Genomic DNA, 19,830 nt, shown 5'->3' on the forward strand with positions numbered 1-19,830 from the left:
TCTTAAATCTCTACGATTTTTCGTTAATTTTTAAATTGAAAAATTAGTATTTTTTTTAATTTTTACTAACTGGCAAGTGGTGCACAGAGTGACACTTCTACTGCTGGAAAATATAACCCTGACAGACCACAAAGTGACATTTATACTGCTGGCCTGTCGAAATATAACCGTGGTTCGCGTGTAATGACAGGTATGCCAAATGTAAAGACATATCTCAATTTCGAAGACATTAGATTTCGTGTGAAGAAGTGGAAGCCTAATGCCTTGTTCAGACTACGCCGGATATCACCTGATATCGCTAGATGATATCGGATATCACCTCGACCGTTCACATCAGAGTGAGCTGATATGATTTGACATTTGCTTTGGTAATTGAAAAGCGAAGAAAACAAAAACAGGTCAAAGCTAAAACAAGACAACAAGAGCAATGGGACTAGGATAGAGATGTCAGCTAGGTGGCTCGCACCAACGCGAACTCTCATATGCAATTGTCAACATGTGCAGGATGAAAATAGCAAAAATATTTCCGTTATCACCTGATATCAGGCGATTCGTGCTTTCGAGGCCGTATCACCTGATATCCCACACAATCTAGCTTTCATTGGATATCACCTCGGCTACATGATATCGCGGATATCGTGTTCGAAAACCAATAAATAACCAGATTCGCAGCAGTTGACAACACGGCAAAAAGACATTTGACGCAACCCTGCAAATTTCGCATTTTGCGTTGTATGCGAAAAAGAAGAATGGAAATATTTTTACTTTTGTCATCCCGCACATTTTGACAATTGCATATGAGAGTTCGCGTTGGTGCGAGCCAACAAGCTCACATCTCTATCCTAATTGCATTGCTCTTGTTGTCTTGTTTTTGCTTTGACCTGTTTTTGTTTTCTTTTCATTTCGTTTACCAAAGCAAATGTCAAACCATATACTCTCACTGTAGTGTAAACACCCGAAGTGATATCCGATATTATTGGACGATATCAGGTAATATGCGGCGTTTATGCAAAAGAGGACTTGAAGTGCTACCGAATTTCAGTTTGCACATTCATCACTGAACAGGACGAAAACAAACACTATACAACGCAAACAAGTTTCAGCAAGCAGAGTGTAGGCAGATTAAAACAACATTTTACTTTTAATTCTAGCTCAAAACGAGAAAACATTAAATCATCAATCATTTGTTTATTGTCCTTATAAAGAAAGTTGTTGTTCAATTTGATACCAGATATAATGTTGATCGCATCCGTGTACTATCCCGACAGAGGGGATTAGGCATTTTTCTGATAACACAGTTGAGAGCTGTTTTTACACTGAAAATTTGACGGTCCATATATTTTGAATCCCAGCATTCCAAAACGTTTGTGTGTTGTCAAACAATGGTAACTTTTCATTAGAGTGCCGGCTAATGTACCTACTACTGAAGCTGCACGGAAGTGCCACACCAATATCACTGCTGCTGCTAATGCTATCCGCTGCCACAGGATTGTTGAAGACGCCGTCTAGAACTAATCTGTGCAGTTTCGGCTGGAATAGGCTCTTATATAGAGCAAATTGTAAATTTCGAATTACTAGGTCTATATTTCTGTCGACCGTGCTTGGGAAAGCAATCATATAAAGACCAATCAGATTTCGAATTTTGCGTTTCGACAAGGCTTGACAACTTTCAATAGTAATAAAATTACAATTTCCTGAATTTGGGAGGATTCTTAGAAGACTTTCCAATCGATTGCTGCAAGAACGAAGGAAATTCAACGAAAACTAACGGATTTATTGGCATTTGAAATTGGACATATTTTAAACTTTTTCCTTTTTGGTTCATTTTACATTCCTATGTAACAGAACCTACTGAGAGACATTGTTCTACGTCAAAACTTAGAAAAGATGGATGTGCGAAGAAAATGTAGTCTACCATTTTGATGTCTGCGTTAAGGAAATTAGCCAACAACATAGGAAATATATGTGGATATCGAACCTTGAAATTTTTTCGTAATTTTCACCATATAATAAGAAAATGGTGGGAACAATTATAACATATTATAAAAATGCTTTATGTTTTAGCTATCCAACGGCACATTGAGTATTCAAACCGGTTTGAGAGCTATTAGCATTTGAAAACTACCATTCCGCCAACAACAAACATTACATGCTAATCCCAGTTTTCTTAGAATGAACTCCACTATAATCAAGAAAGACGTAGTGCTACGTCAGAAGGATATTTATTTGCTACTTATTGATCTAGTGTTGGTTTGCATTTTCAAATTTAATTAAAATCTCGGTATGTTCATAAAAAAATAACGAAATAACGGTGAATAATAAAAAATAACAGTGGTAAAACTAAACAACCATTCCATTTTGAATTATTATTACCTACTTTCGTGTTACAACATTGAATCGCTGTCATGATCTCTAACTGTTTTAGATCGAAAACGAAAGTGAAGATCAGGGTTATTCCCAAAATGATTCGCTTTGGCTAAATTCAGTTCGCCAAGAAGCATGTCTTTACCGTTCTTAGCATCAGGCTGAAGTTTCTGCATGTTTCTGGAAAATATGTGTTCCAGTACCATGACAAATTTGCATGTATCTGGGTTTTCGTAGATTAATCCTTCACCGGTATAAACACAAAATGAGGGATACAAGTAAAGGAATATTTTCATTATAAGATGCATTACACTCGCCTTATATACTCCCTTATTCGGCAGGCTACGTAGAATAACTGCTGCAACATAATATAGTGCATTTGCTTCAGGTGATAGAGAATCAGGCAGCGTGATAGAACCATAACAAATTGATTTTTGACGTGGGACTACGTCTTTCTTCACTATACTAAGGTACATTCTGTGAAAACTGGATTGAACATGTAACGTTTTTGGTTGGCGGAATGGAGGATTTTAGATGCTAATAGCGCTCAAACAACTGTTCCGATTTCAATAGTTAATATACCGTTGGAAAGCTAAAATATACAAGATTTGTATAACATGATAATTTCAGTTACCATTTTATCATTACTCCGTGAAAATTGCGGAAAAGTTTGAAGGTCGAATATCCACATACATTTTTCATACGAATGGTATATTTCCCTAACCCAGACTTCAAAAACATAGACGAAAGGATTTCACGCATTCAGTCATTGGCTAACAATGCCAGCCAATTGGCATCGCATTCATTACCCAGCATAAGCGACGATGAAAGAAAGCAAAGATGCTTCCACGTGATTGAATCTTCCCCCAATCACCCAAGTTCCCCACACTGAGTGACGCTATAAAAGGAAATTCCGTGTTGAGAGAAGCTCAATTCCCGGTCGACCGTCAAAGCGAACAGTTCGGCTTCTCTTCGATCTGAGTTGGACCCCACCAGTGGTAATCTAATTAAGATATCGTTGTTGGAATACAGCCAGAAACTGGACGTGATCGGCACTGGGGATCATTGGAAGCCGTTGGAAGGGACCATTGGAAGACTTGGAAGCCGGATGCTGCCGATAGTATTTTGTGTAGGTATAATGTGTCGTATATGAAGCGTGTGTGTCTGAGTAGCGTGTGCGTGTGTGAGTAGCGTCAGCGTGTGTATGTGTGTGAGTAGCGTTAGCGTGTGTATGTGTGTGTGAGTAACGTTAGCGTGTGTATGTGTGTGTGAGTAGCGTTAGCGTGTGTATGTGTGTGTGAGTAACGTTAGCGTGTGTATGTGTGTGTGTGTGAGTAGCGTTAGCGTGTGTATGTGTGTGAGTAGCGTTAGCGTGTGTATGTGTGTGTGAGAGTAGCGTTAGCGTGTGTATGTGTGTGTGAGTAGTGTGTGTGTGTGAGTAGTGTGTGTGTGAGTAGTGTGTGTGTGTGTGAGAGCAGTGTTTGTATGTGTCTGTGCATGTGTGTGTATGTGTCTGTGCATGTGTGTGTAAGTAGCGTGGGTGTGTCTGAGGAGCGTGTGCTTGTGGGTAGATGTGTGTGTGTATATAGCGTGTGTCCAAAAATGCATTCATCCGAGGTAAATTTATTTATGACAGAATACTTTTATAGGCAACAATTTAATTATTATTTCTATTAGTTTGTATGCTATGGTTTATGACAGGTGTATGTGTTTCTTTGTGAAGTGTTCATAGATTGTTGTGTATGGTATTTGTACGTTTGGTGTGTGTTATATACTATGGCTATGGCAGAATAAATCTTTACACCCACCATAGTCACAAACTGTTCAACTCGTTCGTGACTCAGCTGTCACTTTATTTAACAACACTCGAAAGAATTCTTAGGCTTTTATTTTTACTGTTAAAACATTTATTTGACACGGCACAAGCGTAAATAAGTACCAAGAATTTTTGCTAATGCGTCTAATTAAAAATAATTATATTTACTCAAACACCAAATCCAACTAAATCTCTCAAATCCAACGAAACGTTTTGTCTTATTTAACTCTAATTAAATCAAATTTATTACTCTGAAAATAATTACGAAGCCGTTACAAAGGTTCACCAACGAGAAAACATTATAAGATATGTCAAACAAAATTATCAACAAGTTCCTGCAAAAAATCATAGAAATCAACAATTACCACGAAGTTAAAGTTTTAAACGATTCATTTTTTTTTTGCTGGACAAGTTTGTTTCATTTGACAGCAATATTTTAGCAATATTAGCATAATACGTATATTATTTTTCAATTTAGAAATGAAGAATAATCGTCTTACAATGTTTAAATGTAATAAAAAATTCTGAGAAAAAAACAGAATTTTAGTAAATAGACAAATAATTCACAACTATTCGCCGACTCTTACTTTTCTATACATTTGTATTTTTAAAGAAATTTCTCATTCAATATAATGCCGATCACTATTATTTAGTGAACATCGAGAATCGAATGAAATAAAAATAACTTCTAACTTATATCCGTTGCAAAAATGTTTAATTATCATTGAGTAATTTGCAGTGGTTGGTTGTTTGTATTGTTTGCAGTGATTTTAAAAGTACCCATATTCATGACATAAACTGTTTCTCACTATCATCAGCAGCATAGCAGTTTTTTCCTTGATTGCACACGAATAAAATCGTGTACCGCAGCAATGATAGACCAGCTGCGCCCAGCTCCACCTACATTGTGCGGTACTGTCGCCAGCATGTTTTCTTTCAAGACATCAGTTTTTATTAGGTTCTAACAGCAGGTTGGTAAATTGTTTAAGAACAACCGGGTAACGGGTATGTGAATGTCATCCGTTGATGAGCATTGGTTTTGTTGTGTGATATCTTCAGTCAATTTGATTGTCTTGTTTTTCAACCAACTTTGCACTGTACAATTGAATGCATACAACATATCTGGCATGATTTCAAATCTTCTGTTCGCATCGCATGGATGCTCAACTTTGTTTGCGATGTGCTTAACACCGACGTCATTCCAGAAACGTTTATTGTTGCTACCACAATCAATGAGTTTTTCATGTGCCATTAACTGTGAAAGTCCAACAATTTAAAAGATGATATCACTCAAACATCCATTACTGATCGTTGCGCCGTGCAGTGATACACAACAACTTGCTTCCAATACCACTGCACCCCTACTAGCATGAATACCAATACATGATTTGCTTTACCAGAATGCACAATGGTCCAGAAACCGAATTTAGGGGGAAATTTGGGTCTAGAGCTCTATAGCAACATTTTAGAGAAAAACTTTCTTCTACAAAGTTGTTACATATGATAAAGCGCTCATTAAAAAATTATCAAAAATTAGGGTGACCAACATTTTCGATGCAATCAAGTATCTAACTTTTTTATCTTTATAGATAGAAGAAAAATTTGTTCTACAATGTTATAGCTCCATTATTTTTAAGTAACTTTGTGAATTAAAGTTTTTCTCTATCTTTGAAAACAACCGATTTAAATCGAAAAAACATATTTCACGCTCTAACTTTTTTATTTCAAGTTTCATCTCGAAACTGTCTTTGAACGACTTTTAGAACTTTTTAAGAGAAACAATTTGCAATGCTGACATCGTAAATATCTCAATTTTACTCAAAGTTATCAATATTTTTCATCAAAAAATATGCGTTTTTCATTTGTATGTCATTCATTTTGGGGCAAACATAAAAAATATCTCTTGGTTTCATTTTGAAGGGCATACTTGACTCTATAAAAGGAGAAACTTTTAGAGATATGAGATTATTTTAAAAAAATTCATAACTTTTGAACCAGTTGATCGATTTTCGATCTTTTTGGGTCAAATTGAAGGTAATTACGTCTAGTTATAAGAAAAAATACCAGAAAATAAATCTGGGTGCTTTTATATGCATAATGTATAAAATCATTGAAATTTTCGGCTTGTTTTTAAATTGAATTTACTCAAATTTAAAAAATAACATATCTCTAAAGGTTCCATTCCATTTATGGAGTCAAGTATGCCCTTCAAAATGAAACCAAGAGATATTTTTTATGTTTGCCCCAAAATGAATGACATACAAATGAAAAACGCATATTTTCTGATGAAAAATATTAATAACTTTGAGTAAAATTGAGATATTTACGATGTCAGCATTGTAAATTGTTTCTCTTAAAAAGCTCTAAAAGTCGTTCAAAGACAGTTTTGAGATGAAACTTGAAATAAAAAAGTTAGAGCGTAAAATATGTCTTTTCAATATAAATCGTATGTTTTCAAAGATAGAGAAAAACTTCATTTTACAAAGTTACTTAAAATTAATGGAGCTATAACATTGTAGAACAAATTTTTCTTCTATCTACAAAGATAAAAAAGTTAGATACTTGATTGCATCGAAAATGTTGGTCACCCTAATTTTTGATAATTTTTCAATGAGCGCCTTATCATATGTAACAACTTTGTAGAAGAAAGTGTTTCTCTAAAATGTTGCTATAGAGCTCTAGACCCAAATTTCCCCCTAAATTTGGTTTCTGGACCATTGTGGAATGGTTTGGAAGCGTGACATCTCCAAAGAAACATTTGTTGTTCATCCAAAAAACTACCTTTGGCGATACCCATTTCGTCGAAAATAAGCATATACTCCAGGTTACCCTTAGCCATTGAAGGTATTTTAGTACTCTTCAACTCCTGCACATGTTCGTTAAGGGTGCGAGCACTCGCCAAGGTTCGTCAGCTCATTTTAACTCTAATACGCAGCTCTTTCATGACTGATGCCTCTGACCATTTATATATTATAGGTTACACTGCTAATAGTTTCCACTACCACTGGTCATCGTTGGACATTGCTTTGGCAATTTTTTCTACTCGATGCTGATCAAGAGCAAGCTGAAGAGAATTGATATTACTTTTGAGGGTGCTCATTTCCTGACATCTACACGCAAGTGTCAACAAAAGCTCATGGATATCCCTGGAACATTTTTCATATAATACAAGGTAGAATTAAAGCAATTTGACGAAATGCTTTTTATTTTTTTTTACTTTATTTAGTAGACTGTTACTTTTCTGGAATAGTTCGTCTCGCACTTCTTCAATAACAATATCTTACCGTTTTTGCTGCGCACATCGGTTATATAAAACATAACAGTTTTAACAAGCTGCACTACTGCCCAGACTGCTCACTGTATACACAGATACGTGTAAGTACTGCAGTCAGTGTATTTTTTATCGTTAGTATGAAAGATGTAACAACTAAAAGGAATACATAATATAGTAAATTCACAATAAACAAATCTTTATAATGATGGAATCCGAAAATAATACAGAATCTAAGCTTTGCTGCTTTGGGGAACCGTTACTTCTAAAAAAGGCTTAAACCTGACAACAGAATTAGGGTGCAGAGAAATGATTTTTTTTTGCATGTCCACTTCTCAGATTTTCATTTGTAATAAATCGTCAGTTCAAGCGTTCGTTTACAAAAGCAGATAAACCTGAAACTGGTGTGTAACCGTAAATATATTTCGTAAAAAGAGCCTCGTGAGTAGTTTAAGCCATTAGCGTTTGTGGATTAATGTTGTCTAGTTTTAGTTTCTTACATGGTAACATTCCATATTAATAAACATCTTCCTGCAAAAGATAAGATCTTTAGAACATCATTTAAACATTTACATCAGGCCAAACGGAGTGCATGCATAACTTGTTCCGAAGACATTGCTGGTATGATGTCTGAATCTGCGTCGGAACACAAATTGCAATTAGAGTAATAATTGAAGAACAGAAATCAGACAATTGGCGGGCAAAGAATTAACAGTGGACTTATGGTTAGTAGATCCTGCTTGTTTAAAATCAGCCACTTTCTCTAATTTTTTGACCGAAACTACCATTTTGAAATGTTACTGAGATGTTGATATATATTTGTTCCGCCAGAATGTGTACTGCAATCCTACCGAATATTCTTCATGGAACTATATTGTACTATGAGCTGCGGTAAGCCAGCAAAAACATTGTGAAAAAATCATGAATTTTTTAGCGAAGAATAGTGATATGAAAAAATCGGATATTCTAAAAAATTTTCACATGCACTTTAGTCTTTCTTATATTTGAAAGACTGAATGAATTTGATTTTTGTCAGTGAATGCCTCTGACCAAAAACGACTTTTCGAAATTAAACCAGTTATCGATGATTGAAAGTAATTGTAAATAAAGTGCATATTTCTACTTACGATCTGGTAACCGAGCTCGTCTGAATATTGGCGATGTCTTCTGGAAACCTTTTCAACGTTTACTGAATTTATCAAAAGCAGTTTTCTGATTTCAGAAAACAATACATTCTTCACCAATACTGTCCTCCCAGACGACAATTCTGCTTTACTAAAATATTGCTTCCTCTGAAACCGGTTTTTTGTTAATAATTTTGTTGATCTTCACTCTTTTTTTATGCAAATATATTTTTCTTTCAACACTCATTTGACCAACTTTTGTTTCAAATTTGTAATTCTATTTAAAAAAAATATCGCCGTGATTCTTTCTGCTTGCTTTTTTATGAAACCTGTGTCTTGCAATTGTTTCGCATTGAAATATTGTGATTATTCGTTATTGTGTTTAAATGTGCTTCGTTTTACTTATCAATAACTCGTACTCGAGTAGAGTAACAATCACTTCAAAGTACTCACTAAAAATCTCTCCTTTCACGGTAATTCTCGAGCTGTTGTGATAATCGGATGATAATTACAGCTAGTTTCTGCTGGCTTTCTTTAAATAGAAGACTTCATTGGCCTCAGATCAATAATTCCTTTCCTTTTATTGTCGTGTTGATCATTTCATTCTGCCATTGCTTGGGAACATGTGATGTATTTTTTTTATCCTCCTCCAGCGAGTTGTCGCCCAGCAGATCTTTTGCCAGTACGTAAATCCCTTCAAATGTAAAATGGTCGTATTTCTGTGTAAAATTCTCTGAAAATGTTATTCTAAAATGTAAACTCTTTTGTACCATATGTAATAAATGAACAAAGATATTTTGACATTGAAATGATATATAAAATGCTATGAAGTTCCGCTAGGAGATCTAGTTCAACAAACCTTTGTTTTTTAATTAATTGGGTACATTTCTGCCATCTAATGTTGTACACTGACGAGAACCGTTTCAAGTATGTTCGGTAACATATAGCTTTCAACTATGAATGAGATATCGGATCACCAGGAGAAGAAAATCACAGGAGGTTTGTGTGCAAAGCCACGACCACAAGGTTGAAGTAGAATACTTTTACAAGAAAGATAACCCGGCTGCTTGCGTGTCAGTCATTTTTTCTAGTAAATAAACGAACGTAAATTTTTCGAACGTTGTGGAATGATATAACTGGCAAAATAGATGTGACTTAATTATTTCCAGTTATACCATTCTACAACGTTCGAAAATTTTATTTCGTATGTCGTAATACTAATGTACGAAAAATACATCTCATTCATTCTGGCCCCGCCTTTTATTTCAGTTCTTACAGATTTGCTCAGTTTCATAACACGGATGTACAAAAACGATTTCTTGTGGACATTCTGTCGAGCCGGACCGATAGAGCTCTCATTAAGGCAACAAAATAACATGTATTGTGTCGTGTTGTGCGGCTTGGAAGAAAAAAATGTTCCCGTCCCCGTGTCGCGTGGAAGCAGATTGTTGCGTGTTTGATATTGCCGATGGTAGACATGAGTATGAAAGTCGAAATTCTTGTTCAAGACGTTACATCCTTGTTAATGAAGTGTTGTGAATTTTCTAAAACAGGCTCAGCATCGTGAGGAGAACGTGCTGAACTGTTCTGTTCGAAATAGGATTTGTTTTGTATATACCGCTTGTTAAGCACAGTATCAACAAATTGTAATAAACATCACACTGCTGTGCATTTACAGCAGCATCAAACCTCAGTTGCAGTTTAATTATAACCATTCATTATGCTATTCCAAATACATTTAGTAGCCTTTAAATAGGTCGATTGCTGCAATTGCAATTTTCATTCAATTATTGCATAAATGCTTCATGGTTAGATATACCCGCTGCAACTGCTACGCTATCCGTAGCCATGCCCCAGTTGTGGCCGCTATACGCTGCCATTGGTATCCGCTGCCCCTGCATCAGCTGGCCCAGCTGCTATCGATGCTGAGATCCGCTGCAACTAGTGCACCATCCATTGCTATGCCACAGCTGTGGCCGCTATCCGCTATCGCTGGTATCCACTGCACTGCTACTGCTAAGGCGACAGTCATAAATTACGTAACGCAAAGACCCGATTTTTGGACCCCCACCCACTCATATGTAACGAAACGTAACGCCAACATCTACCCCCATAAAAATTACGTAACACTGCAGAAGGATTTCCTTGATAAAAATGCTCGTTTTTGGAGTTTCTCCAGGGATTTTTCGTTACGTAACACTGAACTTACCTCCCCCAGCCCTGTGTAATAAATCGTAACGCTCAAGGATACCCCCCTCCCCCTATGAGCGTTACGTAATTTATGGATACCGCCTAAGGGATGACTGCTGTTGTCGCTGTCTAGAACTATTATGAGCGACTTCGGCTGAAACAGGCTCTTGTATATGCCAAATAGCATATTTCGAATTGCAATGTATATGATTCTGTCGACCGTGCTTGGGAAGCAATCATATAACGACCAGAGGTCGAATTTTCCGTTTTGACAAGTCTTGACTATTTTCAATAGTACAATAGTTTGAATAATAAAATAACAATTATCTTCATTTGTGAAGAATCTTAGAAGATTTCCCAATATATTGCTGCAAGAACGAAGGAAATCCATCGAATACCAACCGATTTATTAGCATTTGAAATTGAACAAATTTTTCACTTTTTTCGGTTTCATATTTTTATTTCACACCCCTATGTAGCCGAACTTCCTGAGAGAAGTATTTTACTTCAAAAACGAACTATCTTCACTTTAGGCCATTAGTTGTCGCCTAAAACTACGGTTTATATTGAAACACACACCAATACACAGTGGGGCGACTCCATACAAATGCTGGCCAAGCAAAAAATGTCTTCAAATCGTGGAAAATACATGGTTTCATATAATTTTGGCACGCTGAGTCCGAATTTGATGTTATTTTTGCATGAAAATGTGTATTTTTGACGCCAGGGGAATTTTCATGTTTTTATATATATTATATGAGGAAAATTTTACGTCGGTTTCAATTTTTTGGAGAACAAAAGGCATGATACTTGAAAGACTTTCATATGCCATAAAAAAACATAAAAATATTATTTAGTTATGAGGAAATAAAAAAAATATCAATTGAAAAATATGCTTCGTGATGAAAATTACTTTTGATTTGTTTTTTTCAAAGTGACTATATTAGATTCCGTTTTTTTATTGCATTCTTCTTTTTATTCACTTCCACCTTCATCTTCATTTTTGTGTTCATTTTTAATACAGTTTTAATATTTTCAAGGAGAATTTTCAAAATGCAGTTTCTAACGTCAAAATAATAATTCACTATTTGTTCTGTAGAAATTGGCAGGGGATTTATTATGTCATGGTTTGTGTTTACACGATTGTTTTTACATGTGACTGGTATGATGCAAACTTAAATTATGATTTTGGTACTCAGTGCTGGTGATACGAAACATAAACAATGATTAGTTTTGAATACTGCGTTAAATATCGGAATATTGATGGGTTAAACTTGTTAATATGAAAACAGTGTGATTAATCATACTGAAACGTGTTTGAAAACGCTGTTATTATCAGACTAATATGAGCCATTCGTTATTCTGTTGACTGTTTGCAGTGTGCAATTCAAATTTACATTTTTTAAATCCGATATGTGCCGAACACTTGTTGTTTCTCTTCGAAAGAAGGGTACTCTGCGCAACTCTGCGCAGGATCGGACTAAATGCTTTTGAAAGCATTTTTTCCAAGCTATCGTTTAAAACTAGTGCCAATAGTGCCAAACCCTGCCGTCTAAACTTAAAACGCTGTTTTATGCAAAAAATACGTAATTTTTTTATTCCGCCTAATTTTTTTGAGTATTTCAATGAGATTATACATTATCCAATGATGAGGATTTATTCTCCACTATTTAACAGACAACTTTTCCTTAGACGTCATCAAGATTCAAGTTACCCTTGAGGCTCCAGCAAATTTCGCAACATTGCATTTTTTTCAAGAAAAACGCTAAAAAACGCTGACTCAGTACACTTTGAAAAATCATAGAAAATTCAAATTTTGTCGTAAGCTCTAAAAATTTGGATTCTGACACTTCAATAGTATACAACTATAGGAAAAATACAATTGAAATAAAATTCGCATTTTCATTTTTGGGTCGATGGCCAGCGATTCCCCACTGTGCAATAGTTTGCGAGGCCTTAATTCCCAATGAGATATCAATTTATACAGTGTCGGTGCTTCGAGAGTAGAGTTTCCAAAGATTTTTTTCTTTAGGTATGTGTTTAAATGTCAATACATCATGAATTCGAAATAGTAACTCGTACTTACCTTACTGCATATGTGAAATCCGTTGCATTTGCAAGCTCCACGGCAGTCCGCAGCAAATACTAGTTTCAGAAAATAACGTTGAAAAAACATTGAAAAAGCTGATAATTCAAACGCGCCGTTTTTGTTGGTAAACTGTACCAACATGATCATAACCAATATGTATAATTTGTATATGCACAATTTATGAACTTCCGGAATTTTTTCTACTGCTGGAAATTTTTTTCTCATTTCATTTTCAGGTTAATAAATTTTGGGGCAACGTAATTTCCCAACTGTCTTTGTATCAGACAAATTTTCATTGCATGAAAGCGTCTTAGCAGTTACAAAGATGGAGCGCTTTTGTAGTTTGTGTTGCAGAAAGTTTGCAGTTGTTCATGCGTGTCAATGATGAATTGTTCAGACTAGAACATGTGGAGACCAGGTTGTACGCGTTTAATCGTCTCAACTTTCACAGAGACATTTTTATTAAATTGATTGCGTGCAATTATCGCAAGATTAGTTTAGATTAGTATTTTCATTGTCGGTTAGTTTAATCTGGAAATACTTTTACACTAACAATAGCTATTCCAGCCGTTTTCTGCATTTAAAATAAACTTGTTTTAGCCCTTCCAGTGAAATTGAGTGACAGCCGTCAAAAGTACGGTGGTTTTTTCGATTGATGTCTGAAACACTATCGATAGAATAATAATGGAACATAGAAGCAATCGCTTGTTTTTATTGTTCTTTTCCGTTGTTCTCCACTGAAGGTTTTGGTTTACGATTTGCAAACGACAGGACAGGGTTTCAGCTGATCTCAAGATATAATTCTGAACTAACAAACCAGTCGTCGTATGTACAGATCCAAGCGCAAGCTTGCTGGTGTTCTTAATAACAATAAACTTTAGTTCCACTCATTTATTAGTACAGATTTGTTAGTTATTGAGAACATTTGTTTTATGATCGAGACAACCCGATAATGAGAAACTCACGTTTCTCGCAACAGATTCCGAAATCAATCCTTTTCAACACCATCATCATCGATTATTCCAGCATTTAAGTATAAATAAATTGTCATCACTTTTTGCACTCTGCCTTATGTTAATAACTACCTGATGAGCGGAATTTCTCAAAAGGGACGGACTAGCTATGCACGGTAGTAAGGTCGTCTGCAAGGAAATAGTATTTCACCTACTAAGAAAGCAACACATTTGGAAAAAAACTCAGAAATATTGAAACTAACCTTTCAGTGTTCCCTCCTATTCGGATTTAACGAATTATTCAAAATTGCATGACTATAATTCACTATTCATAGGATATATGATCTAATAATATACATATCACATTACATAAATCTTAACTGTATACAATTTCACATGTCTAGCAAACATATTCTTGCATATTTTATTTAACTTGGTGTGGCATTACTATCGCTATATTCATTGGCAGGATCAGATGAGATAGGTAGATGACTAGTGCCTGGATCAGAGCCGCTGTTGTTCTCTCCAGGTAGTACAATGTACTCGGGGTCCCTGAAAATAATGCACTATTAGACAATTGGGATCACAAATAAATTACTGTATGAAGAAAAGAATCAAATTCCAAAACCAATTATCAGTAACTAAATCGGCCATAATTTTATGTTTTCCACATAAACCACAAGAAACGTCTAGCATTCCAGTGAATATACGTAATAATACGTATAATACGTAAAAATATGTAATATCTCAGGGTAGTACACTTTCAAATTTTATTGACAAGGGGTAAAATATCACATGCGAGCGAAGCTGGCACTTTAATACATCACTTAGACCTCCACAGTTAGAGTATTGGCGTCGATTTAGTTTAGTTCTTGGATTTAGTTGTATCAGATAATTACTCCTAAATTCCGAAAAATCGAAAGCAAACTTCTATGTTGTGTGATCGATCGATTTCGACTTTGAACTTACTGAAGCTGTGAGATTTTTTTTGTGGCTAACTTCGTCCCTACTTTAAGCGCATTTTGGTCGGTTTATCCCTATTTGGAGATTTTACAGTTATACGTGTGAACATGTACAAAGATATCTCTACACGCACAATTTTTCTTTATTACTTCAAAAGCAATAACGCGAAACGCTGATTTTGGTGACAAATCTGTTACTTAAAAGCAATAAAGATCTTCTCCAGTCAAGTAACAACACATACTGTCATATACTTTGCACATGCTACGGGAGTACGACTATCCGATAATGATCGTTACAACCACACGCAAAATTTTACTTTTTGAAAATTGCCCCCTCTCCATCTCCAGTCAAGAAACAAACACATACCGTCGCATATGTTGCACATGTTACTGGTTTCTTTTATCTGCAATTCATCCGGTGTGCGTGTATTAGTTTGTTCGTTGTACGCAAACGGAATAGAGAAAGAAGAAGTCACATCACGATCTGCAAACTGCGTTTGAGCAAAACACAGACATTTGCTTTTTTTTAGCTGATGCAACAATGTTGAAAACACACACTCATCGCTCCACGAAACTCATTTGGAACTGTTTGAAAATACAAAACTCGTGCCCATCCAGAGCAACATTCGAATCTCCGACAACATGGAGTGAGACGGTGATACAAACAGTGATGTTGCCAATTAGACATTTGTGGTTTGACAGGTGGGATTCTGCTCATGTGTGAGTGAAGGGAACAGAAGTGAACCAGATCGTTGCATCAATACAAATGCAGCGAGTAAAGTCTTGCTAACACATGCATTGCGGTTGTTGGTTGTATGTTCTCCTGCAGAAATACATACAAGCGTGTGGCTGTCATATATTTTGTTACTTTTTGGTTATTACTTTTTGTGTCTAGTGCGCTGTCATAAGAAACAAAAAGTAATAAAATGTTGCTCGAAAGTAACAAAATCTTACCCGTTTGTGTTGGGTGTATGTTTGCATAAAATCAGTTACGATTTGTTCGTATCGCAAGTTCGAACTTGAGCCTTCTCATGCGATGCATCTATCAATAAATCTTTGCTTCAAAGCAGTTGAACCGATTCAACCAGAAACAACTTGCGAAGTTCACGTAGACTGAAAATTTCTCACACAGGCTTATTTCGGTGTAAAGTACAAAAGCACAGCGCAGTTAAACATGAGAAGTTTTCTCACATCGCTGATAATTCACTTCATCAACGAATCGTTCGGTTTCAAAGCGTTCTTTGAAGAGTAGTTGGTGAGTAATCTCAAGGATAACAAGACCATCTATTTCATTTCAATCATGTTTAAGTCTTCTCCAATGACCGTGCCGAGCTGTTAGAATACGGTAGAGAAACACTGCTAAGAACAGTGCACTCCAGATTTTGGAAAAACAACGAGCACCGGAAAAGTGGATAGAAATTATCGTGAGTCCGAGTTATAAAATGGGCGACAAACTGGAGTGGGCAAACACTTTGCTAAGCCTCTCCTACAAGGTACTCTCCCAAATGCGTGGCGAAGCAGTTGATGAGGCGTTGTCGGGCGGGATTAATGGACGCCCTCGCCACCACGGATCAGATAGTCGCAGCACACATCACCAATTCATCGATTTCAAATCAGCATATGTCAGCATCGATCGAGATCAGCTTGGCAAAACATGCACGAGTACGGAATTCCGGACAAACTAACACAGTTATACGGCGCATTATAACAGGAAATCGAGTCTACTGTGTTCTCCAGAGGACGCTTTGATGGAGTAGCATTCGTTGCCGCACTAAGTTGACCATCGACAAGACACTGATTAGACCGGTAGTCCTCTACACCCATGACACATGCTTGTGGAGGACTAACACGCCCTCGTGGTCTTCGGATGGAAGGTGTTGCGAAGTGCTCAGTGGGTAAGGTAGATTAGTCAGGTGGAAAACGTCCTACACAAACTGCGGAGCTGGCGAAATGTACACATGTAACGAATGCGGTGGGGACGAGTCCAACGTTACGTAAAGGCTGCCCCACGGCTTGGGAATGTTCGGTCAGGTAATATAAGTCTTCTTCAATGACGCAATTACTTACCTAGAAGATAGCGCGAGAAAAGATTCAACACACAAAACAGAAGCCTTCAATAAGTGGTTTTAAATGTCCCTCACCGAAAGTTCGCAGTCTGCTCTGTATCCATACCTGATATTTGTAGACTAAATGCTCCGAGCTCAGGTCTACACACTACAGAATATGGAAAATCCAGAATTTTGCAGCTTGGATTGAACAAACTGTTTTAGTTACGAAGTACTCAATTTGAATTTGCTGATGTGATCAAAAACAATTCGCATTTATTACGAAGACCGATTAATCAGCAGAAATTCAAATATTAGGAGCAACCGGGTTCGGTTCCCGAGGACCGATGATAACGAACCATGATGTGTGGATCATCGATAAAGGTAATGTACATCCGTCAATCGGCGAATGGTTGGACACGTGTCACTTGAGATCCTATTGTGGTCATTCACCTCTGTCCAGCAACTCCTATCCCAACCTCCACGTGGTGCCGACCGGGATACGAGTAATCTTAGCGGAGATCGGGTAACCAACCCCGATGGAAACTTTGGTCGTATGCTGACTAGGAAGGGGGAACGTACGCGGCTGTTTCCCCATGTTAGGGGCGGCGTACAACAGCGTCTGATCCGGAGCGGGTGGCTGAATCTTGAAACGCGGTGTTTCGCCAGCTATATCAAAGACGGCAGCCCCGTCGCGAGAATAGGTATCGCAGCCCTAGTAAGGCAGCATACTGAATATTAAATACTACGAACAATCCAGATATAAATACGGAACGGAATTATCGGCATGGACCTAGGCGAACGAAAAAGAACAACGATTATTGGAAACTCGGTACTTGGAATGTAAGGACTCTACTCGAACCGACACGCGCAAGTATCCTGGCTAGAGAGCTGCGGAAGGTGAATTTGGAGGTCGCAGCTATCCAAGAGGTGCGGTGGCCGAAATCGGGAGAACGCGAATTCCGAGCAGTAGATCCTTTGGCGGACACTTCATTTAAGTACCACATCTACTATAGCAGCGGCGTGAAAGCAGAAAGAGGAGTCGGTTTCGTGCTAATTGGAAAACAGATGAAGCGTGTCGTTAGATGGAGGCCGATCAGTGACCGTATATGCGTGTTGAGAATTAAGGGCAAATTCTTCAACTACAGCCTAATAAATGTGTACGCAACGACCAACGAGGAACCCGATGACGAAAAGGAGGAGTTCTATGAGCTCCTGGAAAAGACACAATGAGTGCCCAGGACACGATATAAAGATTGTCAACGGAGATGCAAATGCACAGGTCGGGCAGGAAGACTTCTTCCGCCCCGTAACTGGTAGGGAAAGCTTCCACTCTACTACGAACGACAATGGCCTGAGGCTTGTTAATTTCGCTGCAGCTAGGGGGATGGCTATCTGTAGCATTTATTTTGCACGCCGGAACATACGTAAGCACACCTGGATGCACCCGAATGGAGAGCTTTGCTCTCAAATTGACCACGTTCTGATTGATGAACGACACTTTTCAGACGTTACAGACGTGAGGTCGTTCAGAGGACCGAACGTTGACTCGGATCACTATCTCGTAGTAGCCAAAATCCGCGCCCGACTGTCCAACGTGTTGAAATCCAAGGCAACGAAGAGGAGCAGTTGAACAGCGGCTATCAACTGAAGGAGTGGCTGCAGAGTACTCGCAGAAGGTTGATGAACGGATTGAGGAAAGAGTTGAAGGGAACCTGGATGAACAGTGGAGGCACATCCACAGTACGATCAGCACTACAACGCGAGAAGTGTTGGGTACAACTGCGGCAGCTGCGCCCAATGAGTGGTTTGACGCTGAGTGCCAGCGAGTGACGGAGGAGAAGAACCGCGCCAGGGGTCACATGTTGGCCACGGCTGTGACTCGTCAGAGCGTGGATAGACATCGAGATGCAAGAGCCGCTGAAAAGAGACTCCATCGCCGGAAGAAACGACAGCATTGGGAGCGTATTCTTGCGGAGGCGGAAGGTTGCTTCTCCAGGCACGATGCGAGGAGCTTCTATAAGAAGGTCAACGGAATCAGGAATCGAAACGTGTCAGCCCTTGTCATGTGCAACGATAGGGAGGGGAACCTGATAACCGATAAAACAGAGGTGGCCAGGCGTTGGAAGGAACATTTCAGTGTGCTGTTGAACGGTGAGGGAAACAGTGGAGTCGAAAGGAGCAGAATGACTATTGAGAATGATGGTCAAGCTGTGGATCCACCATCCATTAACGAGGTGAAGAAAGCAGTGAAAGAGCTGAGAAACTGCAAGGCAGCCGGGAAGGGCGGCATTCCCGCCGAACTCTTCAAAGTCGGGAGCGAACAGCTGTATCGTGCCATCCATCGGATGCTGAGAGTGTGGTCTGATGAAGCATTGCCCTCAGACTGGTTGAAGGGTCTCATATGCCCGATCTACAAAAAAGGCCATCGCCTGGACTGTAGCAATTATCGGAGCATAACTCTTCTCAATACCGTGTACAAAATTCTCTCCCGAATCCTGTTCCACAGACTGAAGCCGTTGCAGGAGACCTTTGTTGGCGAGTACCAATGCGGTTTTCGAGGGGGACGCTCCACGACGGACTAAATGTTTACCTTGCGACAAATCCTCGATAAATTTCGAGAATACAACTTGCAGACGCACCATCTGTTCATAGACTTCAGGGCAGCGTACGATTCAGTCAAGAGAAATGAGTTATGGCAGATAATGATCGAACATGGCTTCCCAACAAAGCTGATTAGGCTGATACGTGCCACCCTTGAAGGTTCTACATCAAGCGTCAGGATAGCCGGTGAGATATCGGACTCGTTCGTGACGTTAGATGGTTTGAAGCAGAGTGACGGGCTGTCGAACTTATTGTTCAACATCGCATTGGAAGGTGCTATACGGAGGGCTGGTGTGCAGAGAAGCGGCACCATCATTACGAAGTCGCACATGCTTCTCGGTTTTGCGGACGATATCGACATCATTGGTATCAACCGTAGAGCTGTGGAAGAGGCCTTCATTCATTCTCAGGA

The 19,830-nt window shown here is 38.2% G+C and overlaps 1 protein-coding gene across 9 annotated transcripts in view; it reads right to left on the reverse strand.

Moving 5' to 3' along the window:
• Positions 1 to 13,987: 13,987 nt before the first annotated feature.
• LOC129726511 (cystinosin homolog) overlaps positions 13,988 to 19,830 on the reverse strand; it is a 38,230-nt gene continuing 32,387 nt past the window's right edge. For all 9 annotated transcript variants that reach the window (XM_055683391.1, XM_055683382.1, XM_055683363.1 and 6 more), the window contains one exon: positions 13,988 to 14,359. In XM_055683391.1, coding sequence (XP_055539366.1) covers positions 14,236 to 14,359 — 124 coding nt within the window. In that variant the 3' untranslated portion in view covers positions 13,988 to 14,235. The remainder of the gene's footprint in view (positions 14,360 to 19,830) is intronic.

This window comes from Wyeomyia smithii, chromosome 1 (assembly GCF_029784165.1).
Source record: "Wyeomyia smithii strain HCP4-BCI-WySm-NY-G18 chromosome 1, ASM2978416v1, whole genome shotgun sequence".
Lineage (NCBI taxonomy): Eukaryota > Metazoa > Arthropoda > Insecta > Diptera > Culicidae > Wyeomyia > Wyeomyia smithii.